This window comes from Schistocerca piceifrons, chromosome 3 (genome assembly GCF_021461385.2).
Source record: "Schistocerca piceifrons isolate TAMUIC-IGC-003096 chromosome 3, iqSchPice1.1, whole genome shotgun sequence".
Taxonomy (NCBI): domain Eukaryota; kingdom Metazoa; phylum Arthropoda; class Insecta; order Orthoptera; family Acrididae; genus Schistocerca; species Schistocerca piceifrons.
Genome location: NC_060140.1, coordinates 823,006,146 through 823,032,488, shown reverse-complemented (window position 1 = coordinate 823,032,488; position 26,343 = coordinate 823,006,146). Strand labels below are relative to the sequence as shown.

Sequence of the window (26,343 nt, the reverse complement as noted above, 5' to 3'; positions counted from 1 at the left end):
AATATTTTAAGAGACACGCTAATTTTTGTCACACACAGTACATCGACATTGCGGCTGTCTTCGTAGTCCACAGTCTGCCGATGAGGGATGTTTCTGTGCACTTCCGCCAGAACTATTCCACCAGCTCAGTCTTTGAGGTGGCAACTCACCGCTCCAGCCAGCGACTGCAGTTTGAGGTTGGTGAGGCAGGCGGCGCTGATGTCGCCCGCTCTGGACTCGATGGACACTCCGTACGGCGCCTGGATCTCTATGGAGCGAGTCGGCGACTCCAGCCTGCAAGAGAAGTGCGAGAACACTGAAAGTCCGCCATAGGAGCTAAATGTCATCTGGTACTGTTCTATGTAGGAAATACATTGAGGTGACAGAAATGACGTTTTTTTAATAATATTATGAATGTTTATATATGTGTTTGGAGAGAGAGAGAAAGAGAGAGAGAGAGAGAGAGAGAGATTGATTTTTGACTGAGATTTTTACTTTAAGTCGTAAGTGGTACCTGAATTTTGGTTGCTGCCTCCTTGAATGATCAGCTTCTGCACCAGTTGTTGACGTATTGCAATTTGGAGGAAGTTATTGTTCTTTAAGGTTTAAAATACGTCTCTGTTAGTTACTTGGCCGTTTTGCGGATAGCTTTGAGCCCAAAGTTTCGTAGCTTTTCATACCTAAGGGACCACTGTTGTAAGTAAGTAAGATCAAACAGCAATCTGCTTTTCATAAGAAAAGGAGATTGCTTGACACACAAACTTCCTTCAAACTACACGTCCTGCTACATCAAAATTAGTCAGTGGAGTTCAGCACCATACTATTGTACAAGAACATAAGCCAATTACTGTAATTAAGAAATTATTAGAGGTTGTTACTTATTGAATGAAAACTATAGAGAATGCATTTCTTTTCCTGTATTTTAATGAACTTTGTACACTTACAATTCTGTCGATTGATAGACGGCGACTACAATGAAGTTCACCTCCGTTTCCAAAAACAAGATATTTCTATTCTTCACTTTCAGAAAATTTGTATACGTAAATGTTTGCCAACTCATGCACATACTTCACTCGGTTTCATCACTAAAATACCAATTTTCGTTAAATGTAACAATACTTTCTGAGCGACGGCCTAGCAACACGTCCTTTTTCCACAAGCTACAGATTAACAGTCCATTTTTAATAAAATCAATTGTCTTTTCTTTTTAGAGTCCATACTCAAAGATTCTCTAATACTATCGTTGCGGGGATTGCGCGCTAAAGAGTTTCTTGCTGTCCGGCTGCTCTTCACTTCACTTCAAGTACATTTTGAATCACATTTACATTTTCGGTATTTACATACATTACTGAGCTTCTCAGAATAAAATCAGGCACAAATTAGTTAAAGAAAAAAAAAGCAGTGAGGCACACATAACATTACAAGGTGACAAATGATGGGATACCGATATGAACATAAACAGGTGGCGGTAGTTTAGCGTACGCAAGGTATAAGAGGCCGATGTATCGACGGTGTTGTGATTTGTGATCAGGTTATTCATGTGTAAATTTTTTCGATGTGTCTAAGGCACGGCAATCAACAGATTTTGAACGCAGAAAGGTTGTTGGAGCGACACGCGTGGGACCTTCCCTTTCGGGAATCGTTAGGCGATTCAGTATTCCGAGATCAAGTGTCAAGAGCGCGCCCTGAATACCAAATTTCAGGCATTACTTCTCACCACGAACGACACAGTGCCAGATGTCTTTCACTTAACGACCGAGAGCACCGACGTCTGCGAAGAGCTATCAGTGTTAACAGACGAGCAACCCGCCGAACGTATCCGTCAGGATAGTGCTGCGAAATTTGGCCTTAATGGGCTATGGCAGCAGACAAGTGACCCGACTGCTTTTTGCTAACAGTACGACATCGCCTGCAGCGCCTCTCCCTGTCTCGTGATCATATTGATTGAATCCTAGACGAATGGAAAACCGTGGGCTGGTCTGATGAATCCCGGTTTCAGTTGGTAAGAGCTGATGGTAGGGTTCGAGTGTGGCGCAGACCCCACGAAGGCATGGACCCAAGTTGTCAGCAAGGCAATGAGTAAGGTGGTGGTGGACTGTGTTTTACTTGAAATAAACTTGGTCCTCTTGTGAAACTGAACCTGTCATACGGCCACAGATGTTCACGATTGGTTTGAACATCCTGGACAGTTCGAGCGAATGGTCTGGATACCCAGATCGCCGGACATGAATCCCATCGAACTTTTATGGGGCGTAATCGAGAGGTCGGTTCGTGCACAAAATTCTGCGCCGGCAACAATATCGCAACTGTGGACGGTTATAGAGGCAGCATGGCTTAGTATTTCTGCCGGGGGCCTCCAATGACTTGTGACTTGTTGAGTCCATGCTACGTCGAGCTGCTGCACTAGACCTCCCAAAAGGAGATCCGACACGATATTAGGGGGAATCCCACGACTTTTGTCACCTCAGTGTAATTTGATGAAAGTAGGCGAATGACTGACAGATAAAAGTTCATTAAGTTGCTGATAGACCGTTGTTGTATATTCAGGTGTTATTAATGTCTCTGTAGTACTACGTCTGCGTAAATATAATGTATGTCGATTCTCGGGTTTTTCGCAGTAGGTGTCACCATGAGTTAGAGACTTCTAATGTACGTTCACGTCTTAATCACGTGGAGATGCTTTTGGTTGCCAGTTTTGGTACAACTGTTTTTATTTCTTGACAAAATATCAAATATATCTCAATATCACCAGTTTCAGTCACTTCAAATGGCCATTTTTAATTTCCAAATGAAAAAAAAAATCCTGCATATAATTTTATATCTCACATAAGACACATTATCTAATGTAAGAATATAAAGTAAAAAAATTCTCACTTTCGTGTACAGGACACTAGTTAGCCTTATTTTGATAGTAAAGGAGTCACCAACTGCCAGGGACGGTTCTCTGCTGGTGAAGTACGTACTTTTAAACTAAAACGCGCCGGGAGTGACAGGTAATTCGGATCCCCTGTCCCTGGTTGGATCGGCTAGGGGATCGGAAGTAGCCGAAGTAATGCTCAATTGAAAGACTTCTACCAGTCATCCGAAAGTGTGCTGCTACACGTTGTGTAGATAATCGAGAGAATGACAAATTGTGAGCATCATCTGTAACTGGTTATAAAATGATGAATAAGAATACGTCATTACAGAATATGTGGTAAAATATTCAGGGTGATTATAATGAAAGTTTAACTTCCAAAACTCTGTGAAATAACATCACTGGTCAGAATGACGACAAATTGCAGCATAATATGATCGGAGAAGGGGGAAAACGTACGGCAGAAGAAAAAAAATAGTTTGAAAATTGATCAATAGACGGCGCTGTGTATGTCAGAATACGTAAATCAAAACACCTGTCACTCACACGACCCATTGAAGGTAGTATAAACTCGGCGGGTACACGGCTTTTCCTCCTTTCACGTCTGCGACGTTCGCCATGCTGTCTCAATACAAGATAACACTCTGCTTGTAAAGCTATATTACAAGAATGATGACTGCACACGTCGCTCTGCAGAAGTTCCGGGTACTGAAGGGTTTGAAAAAAGGCGTTGGTTCGATGGCTGCCGTGGGTCTGGAGAAAATGATTCAGAAATTCGAAAAGGTCGGTTCATTTGGTGTGCACCCTGATAGAGGGAAGAAACGAAGTGATTCGTCGCCAGTGAAAGCAATGGCCACAGCAATGCGGAAAGAGACGAGTGGTTGTGTGCAAACGTGTAGTGCTAGGAGAACTGCTGGGCCATTGGACATACCCGTGAGGATGGAGTGTAAAATCCTACGAAACATCCTTCTTTGCTATCGATTCAAAATTACCCATGTGGACGAGTTGCTTCCTCTTGATCTGCCAGCAAGAGGGACCTTTGCTTTTGAATTTCTCCCTCGTATTAAGGTGGATAATGATTGGCTGCAGAAGATTTTGTGGACAGACGAAACCCACTTCCATCTGACAGGATATGTCAGTACACAGAATTGTCGAATATGGGCAATGGAAAATCTACACGCAAATCAACCAGTACCACTTCATCCTGGAAGGGTCACTGTTTGGTGCGGGTTTATGACATTATTTATCATAGGGCTATACTTTTTCGAAGAGACAGGGGTTTCCGGTCCCGTTACGTGAACTGTCACTGGTAAGCACTATGAGTGTCTTTTGCGCAACTACTTCACTCCAGTTCTCCAACAGCGTGGATGTGCGGATGAGATCATTTTTATGGTAGATGGTGCACATCCGCACTTTGCAAGTCCAGTTACGCAGCTTCTGAAGAGCCATTTCGGAAATGCCAGAATTATCAGTCGTCATTTCCCTACAGCCTGGCTGTGACGATCACCTTATATTAACCCTCGTGACTTCTGGCTGTGTAGCTATCTGAATGATGTGTTCAGTGTTCCGATTGCAAACTTAGCTGCATTGAAGGCATGCATTGCATAACACATTCTGAACGTGACCCTGGAAACACTTCGATCAGCTGTGGAACATGCTGTTACTCGATTTCAACTTATTGTAGACAACGGTGGATAGCATATTGAACATGTTTTGCGGTAGTCACACAGAACTTAATAATCCCATTTGATTTTGATTGATGTTTTTTATGCAATTTGGGACTCAGGACAATTAAAAACCGATGTTAGTGATGCTTTTTATGCGGTTTTTGGGCTCAAGACAATTAAAAACTGATTTTTTCCATCCAACCTTGCCGTGTTGGATGGGCTTACGCAACTAACAGTATTACACTTGTACACCCATGCACACTGAGTGGTACAGTTTGTTTAACGTCAACCCACGCCTTAGGCATTGCTGTGTGATCCATTTGTCATTTGTAGACGACCACTATTAAATTATGATGCTTACAGCGCCTTCTATTGCTAAATTTTGTAGCTATTTATTTTTCTTCTGCCATACGTTTTCCCCCTTCTCCGATAATATTCCGTTTCAATTTGACGTCATTCGGACCAGTGATGTTATTTCTACAGCGGTTTGAAAGCTTAACTTTAATTACAATGACCATATACATTAGTCAACTGGTGTAGAGTAATCGCAAACAAACTTTGTTGCATAGAAATGTGTAACAACATATTAAAAATCTAACTCAGATCATAAGCATGTTATAGTACTTTATATGTAAATATGATAAAATACTTAATTAAGTATTGGCCCTTTGGTGACTCAGAACCGGTAGAAGAACTTTTTTCTGCGACTAGTGAATTGTTATACCACAATGGGTCGTATTTTGCCCGTGTCATAACTATTACCTACAGTACCTTCTCATTAGTTTAACAGTAATAGCAAAATTTGCTAGAAATTAGGAATATTTAGAAGTTAACTTGCTTGAACAAATTTTTTTCCAAAAATTGGCATGTAAATGTCATTTTCATCACTCTATAAAATGAAACAAAGTGTAATGGCAGAACGGCCTTATTTCAGGGGCTTCTTTTTACCTGTAAATTGTTGTCGGGTGTTGCAAAAAAACCAGTTCATTCTCTAACTCGTCTAATTTCTCTGGCTGACGTAGCATTATATCTGAAAGGCTTATATTCTCGTATTAGTGACACTCTATCACGCTACTTTAGTGGCCTGTGTCCGAAATCTGGTTTGCTGTAGATCTTCGTTTACTATGACGTGTACAGGGCTTTTAACCTTTCTGTAGCTGCTACAACTTACACACATTTCAACCTGCTTGCCGTATTTATTTCTTGATCTCCCTACACAATTTTGTACACCTAACACTTCACAACCAAATCGACGATTTATTCATGCCTGATGATGTGTTTTATTAACTACTCCCTTCTTTTATTGATTTCGTGATATGAATTTCTTTTTTCCTTATTTAGATTCAGCACTTCCTTACTAGTTATTTGAACGACTCATCATCCTCAATCTACTTCTGTAGAAGGCTATACTAGAGACATACACCTTCAGAGAAGACTTCCTAACACATAAATTTATAGTTGATTTTAACAGATTTCTGTATTTCTGGATCTTTTCCCTTGTTACTGATTGTGTGCATTTTATATGCCTGTGCCTCGGTCATCATAATTTATTTCGCTTGTCTTTGTCGATACCGTACAGTGAAAACTGATACATTCTTATGACTGTTAACTGGTATTTGTAATAGTGTGAACGAACGTGAAAATGTCTAAGACATTTTCGTGTTCAGATGCTACGTTTATAACTAATGTCAATACCGTATGTCAACCAAAGAAACGATTATCTCTCTTCCAATGAAATCCTTACGACGCGTTTGATGATCTGCGTCGCAAAGGAGCGTCGGTCTGAAGGGAATCAATATTGACTACTGTGGTGACGAAGGTCAAACTTTTCTTAAGTGAGAGTGGAACACTTTTAATGTGTTTCGTAAATCATTACAGTAACTACAAGTTATAAAGGTAATAACATCATCCAGCACGGACCACATACTGAGCATGAAAAATCTGAAGACAAATTTTGTACTTGCAGTGCTAAAAAAAGCAAGTGGTTCGAGACTCAAACTGCGTTACAAATAAAACAGTCACTTGTATACTCTGCCACTACGCGTTTCGATGGTTCACGTCATCATTTTCCGGTGATGAATTGTTTATTTGCATGGCCGGTGATGGTGAAGAGTACAGACGTCTTTTGACAGTCGTAGACCAAGGGCAGTGTAGGTTATCAAAAGACACAAAATAATCTTCACTGTCCTTGGCCTGCGACTGTAAAAAGACCTTTGTACTCTTCGCAACACCAGCCACGGAAATAAACAATTTCCACCTGAAGATGATAGTGTGAACATCAGAACGCCTAGTGGCGAGATAAACTAGTGACTGACGTAGAAACTGTTTTATTTGTGTTTGTCAACAGTCGCAGGCCTCATGGACGAAACATTCAAACTGCGTTAGCAAAAATCGTAGCTGCGCCATCGCGGCTTCGGCGAGCACAGTTCACGCTGTGAACCGATTTTCGGCGATGTCGCATTGTGAGCGTGACGGAGGCTGGATGTTCCTTCAGGAGGACTGTCGAGGATATTGGACGCGAGGGGTGACATGTGTATCGATGCAGGTGTCGGTCGTGCGAGGGAGGCGGCTTGCCCGCCGTACTGGTTGCAAGAGGCAGTGGTATACTCCGATTCACAGCTGAACCGCCACATCAGACGAGATATCACTGCCAATCATACAGCAGCTGTAGCGCAAATTAAGAGCACGTAAGTACGCAGAGTTTCAGAAAGGACTCTCTGAAACCATTTGCAACAGTCTGTAGCACGTCGAAGTGTTTTAAAATTTTATTTTTGTGGAGGCTCACATCCTCAACTTGTTTTGAGAAGGAAAACATGGTCCACATAGGCGTTATTCTGTTCACTATCTGGGCAATTGGACAGTTTCAACCGTGGGTCATTTTCAAGCACATATTTTAAGCTTCATGTTTCGTTTCATATTATAATACATCTCTGGTACATGTGGACAGATATACATCGTATTTCTGTGCAAATGTGGCACAAAAACAAAACAACGGTGTACGTGATTACTTCCATTAGCCCGCACCAACAGATAAAGGCCAATGGGCGTACTCATTTAGTCTGCTGCGTTATTTCTGTTTTAGATATGCACAGAAAAACAATATGTTCCTGTCTCCATGTACCAGCGATGTATTACAATGTGAAATGAGGCGTGAAGCTTAAAATACGTGCTTGAAAATTACTTACGGTGGAAACTCCGCAATTGGTCAATCGCTCAAACTGTATCATACTTGGACCATGTTTTCATTCTTAAAACATACAAGAGTACCTGACACCAGAATTCACCTGACACTGCGTCATTATATCGTTCTTTTCTTCCGTTACTTCAAGTGTATGTAATGGCGTCCATGCTGATTCTATATCCCCTGACATAAAGAGCACGCCCAATACATTTCCGCATTGGGGCATAGTGAGTTTATACGGGTTTATGGAATACTAGAACAGCTTGGCGAGTGAATTCAGGGCTTGCTGCCAGACATAACTTAACAAGTATCTCTTAACCCAAATGTTCATACCCAGGGTCCAGTGGACCTAGAGACGGTTTTAAGTATAAATTGCTGTAATAAAGACTTAAAATTGATCCCCCACCCATCAGAAAGTTTTTTTTCAGTACTCAATAACACAGAGCAGGTACTCTTAGAAATCTGTCTCATTAGTCTTAAGTGACACGTGCATTTTCTTCCTTTATCACACATTTACATAACCTGGGTCCGAAGGACACTCTGGTTTAAGCTGGAGTGTCATTAAATTAGAATCGGTTATAATGAATAAAATTTTGTTTTGAAATCACAGAATGCATTATTGGCACACATTTGCATTGTTGTGATTCCAGAAAAGACTTTATTATATATTGCAACTCTGTTCAGCTGTCAGGCAGCGTTATGCCTTGTTGTGTAAGAGAGCTGAACTTTGCAATAGATGGTTACGAGTGTGCGAAGCAATATAATAATGTTGCAGGACTTTGCTATAGAGCAGTGTTGAGAACGATGTTCGATACTCATTTGAAGAGAGCTAACACTAAACAATAACGTGAACACCAGTCCATAGAAGAAGAGAGTAATTAGGTAGAAAGTCACCATCTATATCTAAAAGAACGAGCAAGAAAGAAGATAGCAACGTTTCTGATGTCCAAATTTTTAATCAGTTGTTACTCGATGGATAACTGGAGATGACGATTTCTTTCAGACATGACTGATGCAGCGGACTAAAGCCGTGAAGCTGTCTCTCAGACAGTGGCATGCAACTCTTTTCATGAACAATAGAGTAGTGGTAGTGTTTATGATGATGATGTAGGTAATAATGCGTATGGACATTGTCCCAAATTATATGCTATGGAGTAAAACCATTTCCCGCAACACCCCCCTATGCAAAATAAAACACCTGCATAAAAAAATGGTTCAAATGGCTCTGAGCACTATGGGACTTAACACCTGTGGTCATCAGTCCCCTAGAACTTAGAACTACTTAAACTTAACTAACCTAAGGACATCACACACATCCATGCCCGAGGCAGGATTCGAACCTGCGACCGTAGCACCTGCATAAAATTTAGTGATATTTATGCAAAGACGAGCAAGAGGCATGGTAACTTACATTCCCCAATGATGGTGATTCCTCTGGCCATTGTCAACGGAATTGTGAGATCAACAAACCTAGAGGCCAGAAGAGTTTGTGAACCAAGACGAATAAAGTGGATTGGTGTAACTAGAGAACAAATATTAGCCTTCTCGGAAGTTTTGCTTCATGTTGGAGCAGATAAAGGCTGGGATATTCCAATCAGGAAATGTTTTTGGAGAAGTTTTCCAATCTATTATACAGAGCTACAATGTCTGTGAGCCGGTTTGCGGCCATCAGAAGATTCATTGATTCATTAGATTGGATGACTACAGAACAGGAGAGGCTAGTATATAAACAGATAAGTTTGCTGCTGTATCCTACCTATGGAAAATATTTATAGGACAGTACAGGAAAGTAGTCATACTTAAAATTAACGTTACAATGGATGACCAACTAGGATCATTAGGAACCGTTGTGGATTCCTGCAGTATATGCCAATAAGCCTAGAAAGTATGGAATCAAAATATTCTGGATGTGCGAAGCTAATGGGACCGTGTGTAAAAGAAGACAACCAGGTGAGCCACGCCAGAAAAAGTGGGGCTTGTCACAGAGAAGACCGTTCTAGTAGAGTCAGATATGTTAAAATTGATAGTTATTTTACAAGTGTCCAATTGACGGAGATCTCAAGAACAAAAACGTAACAGTCAATGTAACAATGAGGATGAATAAAGGCGATATTCCGAAGGGGATGAAATATAGCAGTTGTGCACATCTAAATTCAATTCCATTTGCATTCACGAAAGAAATAATACTGGTTAGTTGTTCTCCGAAGAAGAACATATGTCTAAGTGTCGTAAGTACCATGCATCATGACATCTCTACGTATGGACAACTCTCAAATAACGTAATTTATTGGCTTACATATGAGGAATGTGTCCTGCAATTCGCGCCGTACATTTTCTGCGCCCTGTACAGCCTTTAGAATAGTTAATCTCCAAACATATGTCCCACATAAATGCAGACATTTAGACGTACTGTCTGTTCAAAATTGTCGAGACACCAGTATTTCATCGTAAACATCACTACACGTCTAACAGAAGAATTCAGTGTCTTCGAACGTGGCCTAGTCACTGGATGTCACCTGGGTGACAAAAGAAACAAGGACATTTCACGTCTTCTCTAGCAGTCTATGTCAATTGCTGATGACGTAGCTGTGAAGTCGAAACGCGAAGAAACTACCACAGCTAAAGTGACACCAGGCAGACCTAATGTACGTTGGGAGAGGGACCGTCGAGCATTGCGGTGGGTGGTTGCAAAAATCGCATGAAATAAGCGGAAGGAATTACTCGTGAGACAAAAATTGCTGTCCGCAGTTGTGTGCGCAGGGAATCAAACGGAATGCGATGCAACGGCCGAGCACCTCATCAAAAGCCGCGGATTTCTGTCAGTGCTAAGGGGCGCCTGGGGTGGTGCAAAGAGCGCACCGATTGGAAGGTGTGTGACGGGAAATGAGTGATTTGGAATGACGAAGCTCGCTATAATCTGTGGGAATCCTACAGGTTTGGTTTTGGCGAACGGCTAGAGAACATTACCGCCATGAGGTGTAGTGCCAACTGTAAAGCTCGGACGAGGTATATTGTGATACGGGAGTTTTTTTCCTCGGTAGGGTGTGTTCCAGTTGTAGTTGTTGTTGTTGTTGTTGTGGTCTTCAGTACTGAGACTGGTTTGATGCAGCTCTCCATGCTACTCTATCCTGTGCAAGCTTCTTCATCTCCCAATACCTACTGCAACGTACTTCGTTCTGAATTTGCTTAGTGTATTCATCTCTTGGTCTCCCTCTATGATTTTTACCCTCCACGCTGCCCTCAAATACTAAATTGGTGATCCCTTGATGCCTCAGAACAGGTCCTACCAACCCACCCCTTCTTCTTGTCAAGTTGTGCCACAAACTCCTCTACTCCCCAATTCTATTCAATACCTTCTCATTAGTTATGTGATCTACCCATCTAATCTTCAGCATTCTTCTGTAGCACAACATTTCGAAAGCTTCTATTCTCTTCTTGTCCAAACTATTTATCGTCCACGTTTCACTTCCATACATGGCTACACTCCATACAAATACTTTCAGAAACGACTTCCTGACACTTAAATCTATACTCGATGTTAACACATTTCTCTTCTTCAGAAACGTTTTTCCCTGTCATTGCCAGTCGATATTTTATATTCTCTCTACTTCGACCATCATCAGTTATTTTGCTCCCCAAATAGCAAAACTCATTTACTACTTTAAGTGTCTCATTTCCTAATCTAATTCCCTGAGCATCTCCCGACTTAATTCCACTACATTCCATTAACCTCGTTTTGCTTTTGTTGATGTTCATCTTATATCCTCCTTTCAAGACACTATCCATTCCGTTCAACTGCTCTGCCAAGTCGCTTGCTGTCTCTGACAGAATTACAACGTCGTCGGTGAACCTCGAACATTTTATTTCTTCTCCATGGATTTTAATACCTACTCCGAATTTTTCTTTTGTTTCCTTTACTGCTTGTTCAATATGCGGATTGAATAACATTGAGGAGAGGCTACAAGCCTGTCTCACTCCCTTCCCAACCACTGCTTCCCTAGAAACAACGCTGAATGCTGAGGGATATGAACACATTTTAAGCCATGTGTACTGCATACGCTAGAGGGAACATTTCGAAGACGATGACGGATTTTATGAGCACTAAATGCACACTGTCATAAAGCAGCATGTACTAGACAATGATTTGAGGACAACAGCGATCGCGAAATGGACCGGCTTCGCTCCACAACCCCGCGTCTAACATCATTAGGTAATGTGGTTTAGGGGCTTGAGGAAGAATGAATTGCCATTTCTCCACAGATATTCACACAAACCACTTAAAGTGTCCACAGAAAAGTTGAAGCCATCATAGAGGTGACACGTGGACACTTTCCGTTATTAATGTCGACTAATAGCTGTCCGGATACAATTGATCTGATTGTGTAAATTACCTTTCTGGGTTCTATAACAGCCGCATGTACGTATTGTAAAATAATGTTATTCCGTTCTAGCCGTTCAGGCAAGAGAAGTTCTCTTTTTAGGTGAAAATTGGAAGACAATAATTTTGGTAAATCTCTCTATTGTTGAAAGTGTATGTACTTTTGCTCATCTGTACGGCAGAAAGGGTCGTCAACAATCGTTCCCTACTCACGGGACACGGTTTCATAGACGGGGCAACTTTCGAAATAGCTGGTATCCGCATACATCGATACTTGTGACAGATTACTAATCGATGACATAAAGGCGAAGACTGGTCCCTAGAAGGACTAGGGAGCAGCGACGCTTGTGTTCCCTGGCGTCCGTAATGTCCACAGCCATTACTGGTTGCACGCGCCTTCCGGCGTCATATGCATGCAGATTATCTGATCGTTTGTTCTCTGGCGTCACGTGTCGCTTTTATTAAAATGAGTGACGCCTCTCCTTCAGAAGGGAAGAGAAATTAAGCCTCGCACAGCGAGAGAAGCCCGTGCAGTCAACAGCGGGTCTCCAACGACATTTTAAACTTGGCACATTCAAACATTTAGTAGTAAAATCGTGCTGTGCACAATAAAAACGACAGCGGACATGTCTACTGCTTTTGTTGAGATGTCGTCAAATGAATAATCAGCTTGAGAACGAAGAAAAAATGAAACACAACCTCCAGAAATCAATAAATGTCGCAAAAATAAGTACATGTAGGGGAATGCAAGGTTTGTTATCGAATTTCGTTGATGAAATCTTCTCCGGTCAGCAACTGAGTTGTGGCGTCGTGTTGTCACAATATTAGTTCAAATGGTCATCACTCCCCTATAACTTAGAACTACTTAAACCTAACTAACCTAAGGACATCACACACATCCATGCCCGAGGCAGGATTCGAACCTGCGACCGTAGCGGTCGCACGGTTCCAGACTGAAGCGCCGAGAACCGCTCGGTTACAGAGGCCTGCGTGTCGCAGTATTCCGACGGGTTTCCTTCTCGTCATTCTTAGGCGAAGACCATAACTCTGCTGATAACTCGAGGAGATTTCGTCGATAAACCACCTTTTTCGAAACGTGGTGACCAATAGATGACTTGAGTGAATTTGTTTTTTCTGTAACTTTGAGTGATTAACAAAAAACATTATATGGTACTACCGGTAACAGACTACCCTTAGAACGGGAGTTTTGCTCGTGTGTCTCAACCAGTCGAGTAACGCGTTTATCTACGGCAACGTGTCAGCGTTACCACAGTTTTTGACAACTATGGCTTTCACTCAGTGTCGTGGCAGCCTTATGCACATCGTGGTTGAAAACTGAGTATCTGTCACGGGCCTTCCCTCGATGTGTGTATTATATTTAATTGTTTAACTTGGCAATCTGTACTGCAGAAGCAACAAGAATCTGTACATGTGCATAAATGTCCATTTTTCATCCCATTACACAAAGCTCACATCATCGTTATCTGTTCTCGATACGACTGCTCTTATCGCCACGCCGCCAGTGGGTTATCAAATACAGGGCGTTCAATTTGAGACAAATATCTCGAAAGCGACTCACCGTACAAAAAAAAAAAAAAAAAAAAAAAAAAAAATTCTGGTTGTAGAGCTAATATTAATAAAGGGGGCATGTGTCCGTTATACAACCGGCTACCTCCTAATCATACCTCCTGCATGGGCGGGGTCATGTGTACAATTTCAAATGGGAACTGTCAGTTTTTATGGCACATTCGGATTCTATCAAATCAATGTTTTCCATTAGTGGTAGATGGCGCTTTTGTCGACAAATATCAAGTGTGCTTATTTTTGCTATTAACAACCGACACATGTGATTCCACATTTCATTTACGATGTAAATGTAAACCTTTGTATCTAACAGTTGACATTATTGTACATTACAAATAATATGGTTAGACGTTGATATTTCTGGCAGATGAGCTGCTAGTATGGTAACATAGTTTTGTTTTCCCTACGAGGTTGATTGTGGTGAGTCCCAAAACCGTCGCAATGCTTGATTTCTGTGGCCGCCCTCGATCCTGCCATCAGGGTGACTCATTTCGGTTTGTGGTTCCTCCCAACTACCGTAACTCCCGCGTTGGTCACTCCAAGGCTATCGGCGGATTACAAACCTCAACCATTGTGATAAGATAAAATGTCCATGAAGTGATAGTGACACGCTTACCTGCCTTGGATATTTAGCAAAATCAAGCATGCCAACAGTGAGAGGCAAGAGGACTCACCAAAATAAAACACCCCAACAGTGATGGGCAAGGGAGCTCGCCAAAATATAGCATCACAATGGCGAGAGGCAAGGGGTCTCACAAAAATAAAGCACCTCAACGGTGATAGGCAAGGGGACTCACCGCAATCAAGCACCCCAATGGTGAGAGGCAAGAGGACTCGCCAAAATAAAGCACCTCAACGGTGATAGGCAAGGGGACTCACCGCAATCAAGCACCCCAATGGTGAGAGGCAAGAGGACTCGCCAAAATAAAGCACCTCAACGGTGATAGGCAAGGGGACTCACCGCAATCAAGCACCCCAATGGTGAGAGGCAAGAGGACTCACCAAAATAAAGCACCACAATGGTGAGAGGCAAGGGGTCTCCCAGAAATAAAGCACCCCAGTGGTGAGGGGCAAGGGGACTCACCGCAACCAAGCACCCCAACGGTGAGAGACAAGGGGACTCATCACAATCAAGCACCGCAATGGTGAGAGGCTAGGAGACTCTCTGAAATAAAGCACCCCAACAGTGAGAGGCAAGGGGACTCACTGAAATAAAGCACTCCAACGGTGAGAGGCAGGGGTATGCACTGCATTCAAGCACCCCAATGGTGAGAGGCAAGGTGACTCACCAAAATCAAGTATCGAAATGGGAACAAGAAACTGTTACATCCACACCGTTCTTTCTGGATTTCGAAACAAAATAACAATTATTGGAACAAAAAGCTTTACATTTACATCTTAAAGGAAGTGTAGAATGAAACGCCTAGGTTTTTGATTGCAAAAACAAACACATGTGATATTTGTCCATTATAGTGCCATCTCTAATGTATGGAAAATAATGTTTTAAGTAAACCGCATGTATTTGTTGATGTAGAATCCGAACATACAATAACAATGGGCGTTTCCTATTCGAAAATACAAAGTTGAACCCTTTCATGCAGGATGAGAGGTTGGCAGATGGCTAGGTGTAGCAGAGACAGATTTCGCCTTTAACAATATTAATTTTTCACCTGGAACACTTTTTTTGGATGATGCATTGTTTTCAGAATATTTTGTTGTCTCTAGTTCAAATAAACACCCTGTATAGCGTTACATGTGAAATTAACAGGTATGTATGAAATGCAATTGATCTTGTTCTGGTTACATTGAATATCAACATGCAGGAACTGTTACATAAATAACATTTCTTGATGGACACTCGTAATACCATTTTTGATGAGGAATGATACATCAGGGGAACAGATTGGAACAGATGATTATAAAAATACTGTGGCTGTTTAATATCAACAGCTATTCCTCTTCCCTTTCTCCGTCACACACACCCACATTATACTCTTTCAAATGTATACAGGGAGAGTCCGAACACCACCCACAAAATCTGTGGGGTTGTTACGGGACCTATTTTGAGTATAGACAAGAAGGAATTAACGTTATTAGGTGTTAGTGGACACTGATTTCACCGTTAAGCTGTTCACTCAGTTTTTTTAATACAGAGGGCAGCTAACCCTCTGACTGAACGCGCTGAGCTTCCGTGCCAGTCACCACTGGGCTATCCAGACACGCTTGCACCCGCCTCTATATGGATCATCCTAGCACGCTTCCCGCCAGACGCAAATATTCAACTCATCCACACACTACTGGTAGAGTGCCCCTTGCCATTTATCCTCATTACTAGTGGCATTTCGCTGATTCCCGTAACAGCTCGAGCGTGGTGTGCATCTGCACTAAGTGATCGACTGGTTGTTCAAATGGCTATGAGCACTATGGGACTCAACTGCTGAGGTCATGAGTCCCCTAGAACTTAGAACTAGTTAAACCTAACTAACCTAAGGACATCACAAACATCCATGCCCGAGGCAGGATTCGAACCTGCGACCGTAGCGGTCTTGCGGTGCCAGACTGCAGCGCCTTTAACCGCACGGCCACTTCGGCCGGCTCGACTGGTTGTCCTCAAGTCAGTTATAGGTACAGGGTGTAACCCAAATTACGACACAAACAGCAGGGCACATTTCTGACATGTAGATGGACAAATCACGTTATATGAACATGGATGCAGAAACGCTTTGTTTCCATGTCACAACTCATTTTCTCCAGCTCATTAATCATTGGAAACACACACGAACAGAATGCGCCAGGTAACTCTTTCTCACACGAGATGTTCAATATGCCGTCCGTTTGCACTGATACATGCATCAACCGGCAAATGTAGGTATCTCTTATTCGCCTATGTATCGTATGGTTTCGCAGCCTTCCGTAATACGGGCACGGTGACTCTGAGCAACTTGTATTTGGTTTTCCATATGCAACACCTTTTGAAATGCCCCCAGAGTTAAAGTCAAGTGGAGAGCGTGGAGGCTAGGCTACTGGTCCAGCTGTTCCTATACGTCTTTCACCGAATTTGTTATTTGGAAGCCGACAGGCATTAACACTTAAATGAGGAGGTCCTCCAACGTGCATGAAGCACATGTTTTGTCGCACCGGTAAAGACTCTGCGAACAGATCAGATAGAATATTCTCTACGAAATCATAGCAACTTTGTCCGTTGAGCCACACCAACTAGTTACAAACAACGTCGGCCCAAACCCTCACAGCAAATCTTTGTTGATGATTTGCTGCAACAGTTGCATGAGGATTGACGTCTGCCCACACAAGCCGATTTTGAATAGTTGTTTCTCATGCTTAATGAGTGGGAGAAAATGAGTTGTAACACAGAAACAAAGCGTTGCCAGACCCATGTTCATACAACATAATGTCTTCGTTCACGCCGGCCGGGGTGGCCGAGCGGTTCTAGGCTCTTCAGTCTGGAACCACGCAACCGCTACGGTCGCAGGTTTGAATCCTGCCTCGGGCATGGATGTGTGTGATGTCCTTAGGTTAGTTCTAAGTTCTAGGGGACTGATGACCACAGATTTTAAGTCCCATAGTGCTCAGAGCCATTTGATCCAATTTTTTTTTTTTTTTTTTTTTTTGTTCTTCGTTTCCATGTGAAGATTGTGTGATACACAGCAGTACTGATGCGTTCATTTGGGAAGAGTTGGGCGATATCAATCTCTGCTATGGCTCCACAGAATACAGTGACAGAGCGAATTAACAAACGACGCTATGCTGAACCTATTCACGCAGCGACAACAGACATAGAGTGCACGTGTCTCGTATGAGTTTTGTAGCATTACTCTGTGTTCTGTTCAAAAACGGCTCTGAGCACTATGGCACTTAACTTCTGAGGTCATCAGTCATCACGCACATCCATGCCCTCGGCTCTGTGTTCTGTGTTGAACCTTTTGGTGATTGCATATTACTGGCTCTTCCACGGTTGCGAAGGTATTTTGACGAAAACCGAAGTCCATGGGTTCCTTATACCAAAAGACTTGGAAACTATCCCCGAACAACCTCCACATTGTGGAGTTAGGATTCGCTTGTTATGAATGACTTGTAAATTTGATCTCTGCAGCTTGCAGAAATTGTTAATTTGTCATCTTATTAATTAACTGTTCGGCGAAATAGTATTTTGTTTCACCTGATTTGTTTCGGGCATTGCACATCATCAGCGGTATCTGCATTACACAAAAGACAAATATTTCTAATAATAAGTTACCTACAGATTGTCTCTCAGAGTTTCATGTATCTCTGATCTTTCAGTTCAGTGTAATTCGACTCGCCTTATGTGTAATGATTTCCAGCGTATCCCAATTAATAATACGGTTATATATATTACGAAACACAAAGAAGGTTTAGGGAACATGTGAAGCTAACTGACACGAGCCTGTCTTCGTTTAGTACACACTTAGAATAACAAAACCACACAGCCAGTGACATGTCTATGAGTTTTACATATTGCCAAAAAGTCAGTTTGCTAAATATTGTGGAAGAAACAGAATTTTTCGCATAAACAGCGAAACATCTTGTCAGTAGTTTAAATGAATAGACCGACCTAAGAAACAAAAATGAAGTCTACAAGGTGCTTTGTGGTGATTACATATATATGTACGATTCGTTTAATTGTATTATTACACGAACATTACGAAATGTTGTCACTGGGATACGCTAGAGAACAGTATGTATAAGGTAAGTCGAATTACAAGTAAGCGAAAAATTACAGATCACAAGACTCTACAACGTACGCTGTAAGTTATTCTAAGGAATATGTGATAATGGGCAGCAACCGAAATAAGTCGGGTGAAATAAAATACTACCACAAAGCAGCTTTTGTCAAACAATTAATTAACCTGACCAACTATTTACAAATGCACCTCATACATTTCTTTCAAGAGTATAGGTATTTCTATAGCAGTGCGTACTCCAGTGCATGGGCTTAAGTGCAAATGGTTCAAATGGCTCTGAGCACTATGGGACTTAACATCTATGGTCATCAGTCCCCTAGAACTTAGAACTACTTAAACCTAACTAACCTAAGGACATCACACACATCCATGCCCTTGGCAGGATTCGAACCTGCGACCGTAGCGGTCACGTGGTTCCAGACTGAAGCGCCTAGAACCACACGGCTACACCGGCCGGCATGGGCTTATGTGTTTTAGTATCACCATGGAGAAAACTGTTAGGAGCAGAATTGATAATGCTAAAATTACTACGAACAAAAACATGGAAAGAAAGTGCAAAAATTAGAATAAAGGCAAAAGCGATTTTCTGAAGCGAAATGCACTCTTATTATTCTTCGTGTGTCCGTTTCCTCAAGCATTGTCATACATAGTATGCCAGGTAAATCTTTCGATACGAAGTTCTTGAATAAAAGTTATCGATTAACTTACCGCCTCACACTCGTGTAAAATACCACGCTTTCGTTTACTGCTTCATCGCCATCGTGAAACTGGCGAGATTCTCACTTTGTTGTACTGAGAACGGCATTTGATTGGGTAGATGACGTCATCATGACAGGATGGAGATAGTGCCCGCTGTGTTCAAAGATTACGTCTGCGCTCCCGCTCCAACGTCGGTTGCAGCGTCACAACTCATTATTATCGGCAATGTAAATTATTCCCCCGTGCTGTGTTCTTTTTTTTATCTTTTATTTTTTTAAGCAAGTACACGTTCCATGTATTGCTAAGGGCATAGTTGGTGTAGCTATTGAAGTTGTTATGACACAGTCTAATTTTGACTGCTGCCCTATTCACAAAGTCCCAATAGTTCGACGCGTGAGGTAGAATTCTCATATGTTCAAACATAATTTTGTATTTCTTTATTAGACAGCACTCGGCCGCCGTCGATTTATCATAAATTCTGTTCTTAAGGTAACACCGATGTTCAACGTAGCGATCTGCACCAGTCCGTATAGACTCTTCCGCGTAACTGCTGTCACACATACGATGGTTGTTATAAACCTCTGGCAGTCTTGGGCTAAGTTTATCTTTAACATGTACTTTACTTTTCCTGCGTATCAATATTTCTGATTTAGATCGTAAAGGAATATGCTACATTATTTACTTGCACTTGTACACGTATGCTATTTTATTAGATATGACGGTAATTTAGAAGATAATAGGTAAGAAAACTTCCTGTGAGGATGAGCCCGTCAAGTAGATGTGGAACGCACAGCGGTCTCCTTTCAAAATGAAAATGCTCTATGTTGATAAAGCAGGGATCATTTGGTAGCTCAGATGAGGTAGTGTGAGAAATTTTTTCGGTTACGTAATAGTCAACCAGTACCTTAAATACAGCTGATGAAATGTGACTCATTAACCTTCGAAGAGAATGAATTTCTGTACAAAGGAACCCGGTGGAGGTCGATAAAGCAGAAGCCCCCATGATGATTTCAACTTTTTGCCATGTGCAATGAGGATTTCGTAAAGGGAACTGAAAGAGATTCTGCGTATCATCCCCCTAACACATTGGTCCAAAGAGAAATGAGGACAAGCTGTGGCTGACGAACGAAACCAATATTTACCTTACTGTTTCAGGGAAAGAAAGTACTTCAGACAGTGAAGATAGTGTTACCAGTTTCATCAAACGTGGCTGTCAGACCTTCTCGCTTCTAAAGTGAAGAGGTTATCACACATTTACGATTAGTGTGTTGATATGCTACAATTTTTACTGTATGCATATTACATGATACTGAGTCGGGCTACGTAATGTGTTCAAAGATACTGCATCAATTAAAGAACAATAAAGGGGAGGAACGCACACTGCTGACTGGAAGAATGTTCAGATAGAGAGAGCTGTCTGCTACCGATTGGGCTCAGCTCGTTTATACAGTTGAGACACCCAGGAACTTCCATAACAGCAAGACGTCTGTAGTAATCGGTGACTTTAACAGCCATAGTCATTTGTGGGGATACTCTGAAGATGACGAAAATGGGGAGGCAGTCCTCTCCTGGGCTGAATCCTGCCAGTTGTCTCTTATACATGACAGCAAGCTACCCCCTTCCTTCAACAGTGGCAGGCGGCAACGTGGATTTAACCCTGACCCCCTCTTTGTGAGTGAAGACATCACACAGCTTTGCTCCAAATCAGTGTGCTCGCCCATACCAAAGACGCAACACAGGCCACTACTGTGTCAAGTTCTTCCAGCAATAAGGTCACAGGAGGTGAATTTCAAACGGAGATACAATTTCAAGAAAGCTGATTGGAAAAAATTTGCTAAGATGCTGGACAAAGAGATTAAGTCTGTGCGACCTATTCCTGAAGAGTATGACAGCTTTGTTCAAACTGTCAAACATTGCTCCCGGGCATCAATTCCAAGAGAGTGTAGGACAATGTATCTGCAGGGTGTGACACCTGAAACAGCTGCTCTGCTGGACGGATACTATCGACTATATGAAGAAAACCCTTATAGCGAGGAGACTTATCTGGCTGCGCAAAATACTCTCTCCTCAATCTCTGAGGCGAATAGAGAACAGTGGATTAAACTGATGACAGACTGTGAGATGAGTAGAAGTAGTCAAAAGGCCTGGAGATTGTTACGACACCTTAACAATGATCCCTTTCAACCCAATACGCATACAGATGTGAAGACAGACCAGATCGCACACCAGCTTTTGAAAAATGGTAAACCTGACCATACCAGTAAAATCGGGAGACGCACCCTGGAAAGGGAGCCAGAACAAGAGGGAAACACTCTGTCTCGACCATTCAGTTTGAATGAGCTCGACTCAGCTCTAAATAAGTGCAAAGTCTGAAAGCAGCAGGGGTAGATGACATAAGAAGTGAACAGTTCAAGAACTTTGGTCCAGGCGCAAAGTGCTGGCTACTCGAGCTAATGAATAATTGTGTCAAGAGCGGCAAGATAGCAAAATCTTGGCGGAAAGCAAAAATTATAACTATACATAAACCAGGGAAAGACCGGTATGACCCCAAAAGCTATAGGCCTATCTCCCTCCTATGCCACCTGTATAAGGTATTGGAAAGGTTGATTCTCCAAAGAATTAGAAATATGATAGAACCATTACTGATCCCTCAACAGGCAGGATTCAGACAAGGGTAGAGCTGCACAGCACAGGTGTTGAATTTGACACAGCATATAGAAGACGGCTTCCAAAGGCGGCAGATAACAGGAGCGGTGTTTATAGATCTTTCAGCCGCCTACGACACTGTGAACCAAAGACTCTTGTTGCTGAAGCTATACAACCTCACCAAGGACTACAAACTAACCTGTCTAATTAGAAATCTTCTGCAGAACCGAAGATATTTTGTGGAATATCAAGGACAAAGAAGCAGATGGAGGCAGCAGAAAAATGGGCTGCCACAGGGCAGTGTACTGGCACCCACCCTCTTCGATATATACACTAATGACCAGCCGTTACCAGAAGGAACACAAAGCTTCATATATGCAGATGACTGAGCAATCACAGCACAAGATCACAGCTTTGAGAGGGTGGAGCGGAAGCTAAATGATGCTCTGAAAGAATTAACTGCCTATTACAGGGACAATCAATTGAAACCAAATCCTCCTAAGACCCAGACCTGTGCTTTCCACCTCCGAAACAGACAGGCTAGTAGAACCTTGCAGATAGATTGGGAAGGAACCTCTTTAGAACACTGCAAGACTCCAAAATACCTCGGTGTCACTCTGGACCGTGCTCTTACATGTAAGGAACACTGCTTAAAAACAAAGCAAAAAGTGGCTGCCAGGAACAATGTGGTTAGGAAGCTGACTGGAACAACATGGGGAGCACAGCCAGGCACAGTTCTATTCTGCAGCTGAGCACGCTTGCCCAGTATGGTGCAGATCTACACATACAAAGAAAGTTGATGTTGCTCTGAATGAGACATGTATCACTAAGGGTTGTCTAAGAGCCACACCTGTGGAATAACTGTACTGCTTATCCGGCATAGCCCCCCCGGACATCCGAAGAGATACAGCAGCGCGGAGTGAAATGAAGAAGGCGTTAACATCCGAAGCCCACCCACTACATGGCCACCAACCGGCACAGCAAAGACTTGTGTCTAGAAAGAGCTTCTTTCACAGTACAGAACCACTCGCCGACACTCCACATCAACACCGGGAGAAGAGATGGCAGGTCAGATGCCAGCATCTGGAGGAGTGGCTGATCCCGCAAGAAGTTCGTCCCCCAGGCCACATAGAGAAATGGTCCACATGGAAATCACTCAACCGCCTGCGTTCTACTGTCACAAGATCCAAGAGTAATCTGCAGAGGTGGGGCTTCCAGGTGGACTCTCTTCAGTATGACTGCGGAGCTGCCGTGCAGACATCAACACATCTACTACAATGCACATTACCTCCATCTGTGTGCACCATGGAGGACCTCGTAAACGCTACACAAAGTGCACTGGACGTTGCAAATTTTTGGGCATCCACTGTATAGATTAAAATTACCTTATGTTTGACAACACAATCTGTGTCTAATCATTTATTTTATTCTTGACTAGTTTAATTTATGAACCATAATGTATGTATGTATGTAGTAATGTATCTAATATTGTTTTTAGTTTGCTTCTGACACGATAAATAAATAATGAAAGCTCGCAGGAAGCAAGCGACAGTGATTGTATTACAACGTAATACTGTATTGTAGCTGAATAGTACGCTTCAAAAAATCGTAGAGCCAGTGAAAAATGACTTTATCACTCAGATTACTCACTTCACGCGTTTCGGATATATTTCCATCTTCAGCGTACAGCTTAGATTTATACGTCAAGCGAATCTCACTTTTTACGAACAAACGTTCACGTTTGACCTTGACACAGTTTGTCATCGAAGCTAAGGACTGAAATTTATGCTAGCCGTAATTAGGAACCACACTATTGACTAAATACTTCTTGTTAAACACAATTCTCAGTTGACTTGCTAGCACTTTTCTTCGAAAGATATACAGGAGTTCAGCCTCAGTAACTGCCCAGCTTGGCACGAAGCAATTCTCTTGCGGTATAAGTCCAAGCATTACGCTGAAGTAACAAATATCTGATGATGGAAATAAATCCGAAACCCCTCAAGTCAGCAATTTGAGTAATGAAGTGATTTTTCAACGGCTCGATGAATTTTATGGAGCCGCTTATTCAGCTCCAACACAGTACTACGTTACAATAACTCGGTTACTGCGGTATTAAGGGTCACTATCACCCAAATAGTACATTGCATCTGTTCAGTATGTACTAACGCAAAGTTTTTCGTTGGCTTTTTTACAGTTGTGATTGGACTACCGTGGTATTTACACAAGAAGCGCTGTACATGTTCTCCTGATCTACAGTGGTTTACTCACATGAGCTCCTCTCCGGGATTTGCTCGAACCAGTGGCGTCTGGACCGAGCCGTCGAATACAGCGCCGCCCTCACCTGCCGACAAGTCACGTCGTCAGTAGAGGTTAACATGAAGAAGTTATATACGCAAGAAAAACTATAAACAATAGTACAGAAGATACAGGTATAATAACAAGGTATCTAAATGTGCACACTAAGGCAGCATTGTTTCGCGGGGAGAACAGTATCGTTGTTTTATAATTTTATGAAGAAAACACATTTTACATCACGTTTTTCATTTATTTAGCTATAAATACAAGTTTCGGGTGAATTAGCCTATTTTCAGATAAAAAACTAGAATAAATAAGAACAAAATCATTAATTATTATTATCTATCATCTAATTATTTACAGTGGTACATGAACGACATACGTAAATAAATATAACATGGTACCCAAAATAAGGAAGATGTTTGCTATAGGAATGGCGCCAGCTCGTGGGTCGGTACGACTGAGAATTCACCGTAAGCGCCGCGATTATATCGGGTGGTTTTAATAAAGACTTTCCCTATTTAACACGTTATAACGCGGAAGCTAATTACCGTATATGTCCCAGACTTGTTAGCATTAATGTCAAGGACACGGAGAAGACAAATAATGAAAGAATCATTTCAACTGAAATACCTTTAATGTACTGCTGCCATACATCATACCCTTACATACCGGTTCCATTACTCCTACAAAAGAGGCTCAATACGGCGCCCATCAGTCTGAAGAAGAGTCTGAAAGCGCAGGATTGGATTCTGCACAGCAGAACGAAGCATTGCAGTAGATATGCTACCTCTCTTCATATGTTGCGCTTCAGATCAACACAACTGTTAATGTTCCCCTGGTAAACCCTGTCCTTCAGGTAGCCACACAACCAGAAATCACAGGGAGTGAGATCAGGTGATCGTGCCGGCCTAGCATTTGGAATCGATCGGCTGATAATTCGATCGTTTCAAAATGTGTTTCGGAGAAGCAGGTGAACTTCACAAGCGATGTGCGGTGGCGTCCCATCTCGCACAAAAATTGTTGAGTTCAATGCGTCTCTCTCCTGTAGGTCGGGTATGACACGCTGGCGGAGTATATGGCAGAAATGCTGGCCAGGCACACTGCACGTCTTTGGTCCTTCAGCGTCAACGTGTCAAAAAAGAATGGGCCAATGATGAACGTAGCCGTGAAGCCACACCATACGGTGACACGTTCAACATACAGGGGAACTCCATGCACAGTGACTGGAGGTGAAGACCCCCTCCATTTCGGCAGTTCTGTGTGTTCACCTCACTCGTCAGAGAAAAATTAGCTTCATCTGTCCATAGGATGGTCCAGAGCCAGCCCTCGTCAACTTCAGTCCTTGGGTGAAAGTGGAGAGCGAGGGCAACACGTCGTTGTGCGTCCTGTGGTGCGAGCTGCTGTACAATATGGATCTTCTACATATACCATTTGAGAATGGTTCTGAGCACCTTCTGTACAGTGGACAACGGGATGTTCAACTGTCGTGACACAGCACGTGCACTGCCTAACAGCAGCGTTGTCTGTCATATCAACGGTGATATCGTCAACCACCTGTGGTTCAACCGGTAGTCGGCCTCTTTCCGGAGCAACGGCCAGTTCTCCAGTTCATTCGAACTTCTTCATCATGCTCCGCACAGCAGGTGGAGAAAGAGGACCCTATAGTAATCTTTTCAGCCGGCGATATTCTGGAAGTGCAGCTGCAGCATTACTGTTGTTTTGATAAGACAGCTTCACCAGTAATGCGCGGCTCCTTTTGTCCATGCTCATGCTGACACGTCAACAAGTGCATTGCCACTGATTAGGTGTGTGAGACTGTGAATCACGATGACTGATAACGGCACCTGGTGGCCACAGTTGGAACTGGACGGTGGCGCTGTGATGAGTGGAAATCATGCACTCCATACTCTGGACTTCATTGTTACCAAGTTTGGCAATCGTGCAGTAATTACTTTCTCTTTATAACGTGTTAAATAAGGACAGCTTAATTATAACCACTCGGTACATGACAGTACGTCGGAGCTTTAGCATTATTATCTCGATAGAATGTTTAGTAGTGAATCATGTAGATAGTTTTGCTAACACATTTATTGCAAAGGTTAAAATATGAATAAAGGGTACCACACTATAGCAAGTAAGAATAGGAGCCTACCGTTTTACTGTTCTGCAATTTGGTTATAAGGTCTGCCAAAGGCATCTATCTTCACTAAAATGTCAAACAAACTGCTTAATTTCGCTATTATTGGACGATTCCAACATTACAGAATGAATATAACTAAAGTCCCATAGTGATCAGAGCCACTTTAATATAACTAAAACACAAATCTACATTA

The 26,343-nt window shown here is 42.3% G+C and overlaps 1 protein-coding gene across 1 annotated transcript in view; it reads right to left on the bottom strand.

Moving 5' to 3' along the window:
- Nucleotides 1-26,343, bottom strand: part of LOC124789089 (delta-sarcoglycan) — a 254,439-nt gene that overhangs the window by 30,499 nt on the left and 197,597 nt on the right. The window contains exons 4-5 of the mRNA XM_047256378.1: nucleotides 23,981-24,053; nucleotides 150-273 (exon numbers count right to left, since the gene is read on the bottom strand). Of these exons, the coding sequence (XP_047112334.1) occupies nucleotides 150-273; nucleotides 23,981-24,053 (197 nt within the window). The remainder of the gene's footprint in view (nucleotides 1-149; nucleotides 274-23,980; nucleotides 24,054-26,343) is intronic.